General features: G+C 38.5%; 1 protein-coding gene across 1 annotated transcript; it reads right to left on the bottom strand.

Moving 5' to 3' along the window:
- Positions 1 to 539: 539 nt before the first annotated feature.
- Positions 540 to 3,297, bottom strand: LOC113709759 (uncharacterized). The gene is made up of 2 exons (XM_027232612.2): positions 2,347 to 3,297; positions 540 to 1,467 (listed from the first exon to the last, which is right to left on the bottom strand). The coding sequence occupies exons 1-2, from the start codon at positions 3,088 to 3,090 to the stop codon at positions 745 to 747; spliced, it is 1,467 nt and encodes a 488-aa protein (XP_027088413.1). The 5' UTR covers positions 3,091 to 3,297; the 3' UTR covers positions 540 to 744.
- Positions 3,298 to 3,592: the final 295 nt, after the last annotated feature.

The raw sequence follows: 3,592 nt of genomic DNA, 5'->3' as shown, positions 1-3,592 counted from the left end.
CTTTCTTAGAATCATAGGCCAGAATTAGGATTTTCAAAGATTTCTTAGAAGTATTAGGCTAATTTCTAGCAATCATTTATTTTCCAGTAGATTGATATTAATCTTTGCGCAAATCAGCAAGCTTAGTTTGAAAGATCTTCTTATTCCCAAGCAATCTTTATGAGCTTTCCAGCTCACTTCATATCTCACAATTTATTAGCTTCATGTTACTTATCAGCTGTCATTATTGGCTCTTGTTCCTTTATTCTTTCTTTCCTTATAATTGATTGTTGTTGTCGCGAAGTTTATGTCCTTGAGGCCACTCAGGGCGGGACGAATAGCAGTCGTATTAGAAGTCAGAAATTTATTGGCACAATTTCATCAACACATTCATAAGGCTTTCCTGGTTTTACTCATATAAATTAGGTGACATGCTATCGACAACATGCTCATCCGCAACACTTTGTTGTCCGGAAAAATCGGCGCAAACACATTCATTTCAAATACACATTGATACATCATGTATTTATTTAAGATATTTCTAAGGAAAGGTCCATTGATACACTTAAATTAAATCTAATTTACCATGTGAATACATACAACCACAAGTATATAATTATGTTTAAACACGTTTCCAAATTAATTACACTTTTTTAAAAGACTAACACTCGATACCTCTCTCAATGAGTGCGCATCGAACACCCATGTTATTCATACTCCTACTGACAATCAAACATTCCACCGATCTTTACACTCAGCGCAACCTTAAGCATTGATTGAGATGCGAGACAGCCTATGAGTAAAATTAAATACCTGGTACCTGATTATATTTAGATAGTGGCCCAATCTCGACAAACAGCTGGTAACTCGGCGAATACTACTGCTAAACGTCGTGACCACAATGAGCACAATCACAACTGTATTACTCAATTGATCACCTCTCGTGTGTTTTGGTGCCAGCGCAACTAGTGATATAGCATAAGTCAATGCTACGGTTGCAATTGCCAGCCCCATCAAATAAGACAAAAGTATCTGCAAGTGCGAAGCACGGGAGCAATACATGGCTGACCCCCTTATGAGCAAGACAATTGTGCTCAACGATGAAACAAATGCAACGGTACTTGCCCGAATCAGATACCGGTAATAGGTGGGATGGGTTTGTGCCATGATGGGTTCTCCTACTCTGTGTGGATTTGGTCCTTCCTTTAAGTCATCTTGCCACACCCCTCCTGGAGGGCTTACCACAGCTTGAAAGGCCATCGTTGCTATGAGCGAGAGCACTACCATCATTGCATTACTTCTCTCTTTGAGCATCACCTGGTACTCTTCTGGGTCGTGGCCTCCCGGCCTGGCACCGATCAACCTAAGAGAGCTTTCAATTTCGGTATTGAAGTTAGCTTGACCCCGCAAAAGTGATAAAGCATTTCTGCCTTTTGCATCCTGCTGTTTCACCCAAACTTGGGAGCTATCAAGCAAGTATTTGATCGTCTGCATTTCCGAATTAGCAATTTAGCTTTAAAATCTAGATCAAGGGTGGTTCCATTTGGTTGTTCCTTGGTACTTTTGTATTATTTTAGAGCGCCAAGGATCTTTTATGTCAAACAAAATATGTGGTCATCTGGATTTGATAGTCACGTAATTAATCTTTGAAAGCATAAACATTTAATGACAATTACAAGAGATTGTCAGATGATCTTGGTGCCCATTGAAAATCCAATCTTTTCTTTATCCATATAGGTAACCCAATTTGGATACCATTCGGATATTGTTCGTGACATTTATTCAAATAACAAATTTAGACTAAGAATCAACGTAATGACACATGAAGTTGTCAAGCCAAATAAGATATTACAAAAACTCAAATGATCCAATTAGATTTGGAGCTTGTACAATTGTGCGATTCTTGAAAAGGTTTTAAAACCATTTTTTGGTTAAGAGAAATTTCGAACCACCAAAATGTGGAAATGGAACAAGAATATAAGAAAATGAAAGAAAAATGTATCTTTCAATTTCCTTTAGGAGAGAATAATGATATGTTTTGTTAAAGGAATAATTTCAAAAGCCTCATTTGAAGCTTTTAACAATTTTGCTTAACACCCGTTTAGTGATCTCCCTTACTTTGGGGTTTTTGGTAACAAGTTCAGACCCCTTCAGAAAAAGTGATTGAAAAAGTTGAAAGAAAATTTTGATAATAAATATTATTCCCAAGTTATCCCTAGAAGTGTGTTTGGTGAAATTGTAAGAAATCTAAGGGACGATTTTGAAATTATTTCTATAATAAAATGATTGTTTTTAACCATAGAGATCCATTACTTCTGAAAAAAAAAATCACAAGAAGATTAAAAAATGAAAGAAAATAAACACAACCTGGTTTTGACGATAGTATATGGCCATGTGTAATATGGTCATTCCATCCTCATTTTTGGCGTTCTGAAACCATACATCTTTTGAGATGTCGACTAGCATCTTCAAGGCCTCCAGCTGATTATACTTGACACATAAATGCAAAATGGTCCCTCCCTCGTCTGTCTTCTCCAGAGCTGCTTGAAATCCGGCATCAAGTAGCTCTTGCAAAACTGCCAATCTGCCATACATGGCAGCAAGATGTATGGGGTTTCTGCCATTTCCATCACGGGCCAAGCACAAAAAATAAGCAGCATCCTCACTTCTGCCGTTCGGAAGCTGTGTATCTTTTAATCGGTTGACTAGCATCTTCAAGGCCTCTAGCTGATTATATTTGACACACAAATGCAAAATGGTCTCTTCCCCATCTGTCTTCTCCACAGCGGCTTCAAATCCGGCATCAAGCAGCACTTGCAAGACTGTCAATCTGCCATTTATGGCAGCAAGATGTAAAGGGTTTCTGCCTTCTCGATCACGGGCCAAGCACAAAAAATAAGCAGATTGAACTTGTAAGATTGCTTTTACAAAATCTACATGGCCCAACATTGCTGCTATGTGTAGAGGATTCTTATCCTCGCAGTTCAAAGCAGCTTTATCAAGAACAACTAGATCTTCTCCGAGTAACTGATGAAGAGTGGTAACGTCACCTTTTAGTGCGGCATCACAGAGCCTTTTCTCCGGTTCTTTCTCCAGTTCTTTCTCACCCATGCTGCCTAAACTCCTCAGCTATATACTATATATCACGGGTCGCAGGTTGATTTGCTGCACTAGATAATTGCTTTTCACGGTTATGTATTTGGAGATTTGAGGAAATCTGAACCAAAATATTAGAATACTGAAAGGCACTTCTAGGCATAGATGTGATATAAATATTGCTCCATTTAGTTAATTGCAACAATGATCGTTTGTCTAGGCAACTGGGAAGCCTAAGGAACTCGATAAAACTTGGTGTACGGTTCTCACAGCCACTTGGGTTGATATATATAGTACTGAATATACTATGACCTTGGTTCGAGTGTGTACTTTGTAATTCAGGAAGTATTTCACGTTTCTCATTTATACTCTGGTTGCTGTGCAAGAAAAGGCTTGCAGCAGGGGATAGATTGAGAAAGTGGGAAGTTTCATGGGTCTTCTGTGCGTGTACTTTGTAATCTAGCTGAGGAATCCATGGTGCGTCTACTCTTTTCTTGTGTTGTTTCTGGCGCAGTAT

The sequence above is a fragment of the Coffea arabica genome, chromosome 9e, assembly GCF_036785885.1.
Source record: "Coffea arabica cultivar ET-39 chromosome 9e, Coffea Arabica ET-39 HiFi, whole genome shotgun sequence".
Taxonomy (NCBI): domain Eukaryota; kingdom Viridiplantae; phylum Streptophyta; class Magnoliopsida; order Gentianales; family Rubiaceae; genus Coffea; species Coffea arabica.
The sequence above is the reverse complement of the archived record's forward strand: the minus strand, read 5'-3'. Positions and strand labels throughout refer to the sequence as shown.

Bases quoted from the DNA above. Each gene is read 5' to 3' on its own strand.
- LOC113709759 (XM_027232612.2), bottom strand. From the start codon at position 3,090: ATGGGTGAGAAAGAACTGGAGAAAGAACCGGAGAAAAGGCTCTGTGAT. The intron at 1,468-2,346 runs GTTGTGTTTATT...TCGGAAATGCAG, and splicing joins TATACTATCGTCAAAACCAG to ACGATCAAATACTTGCTTGA.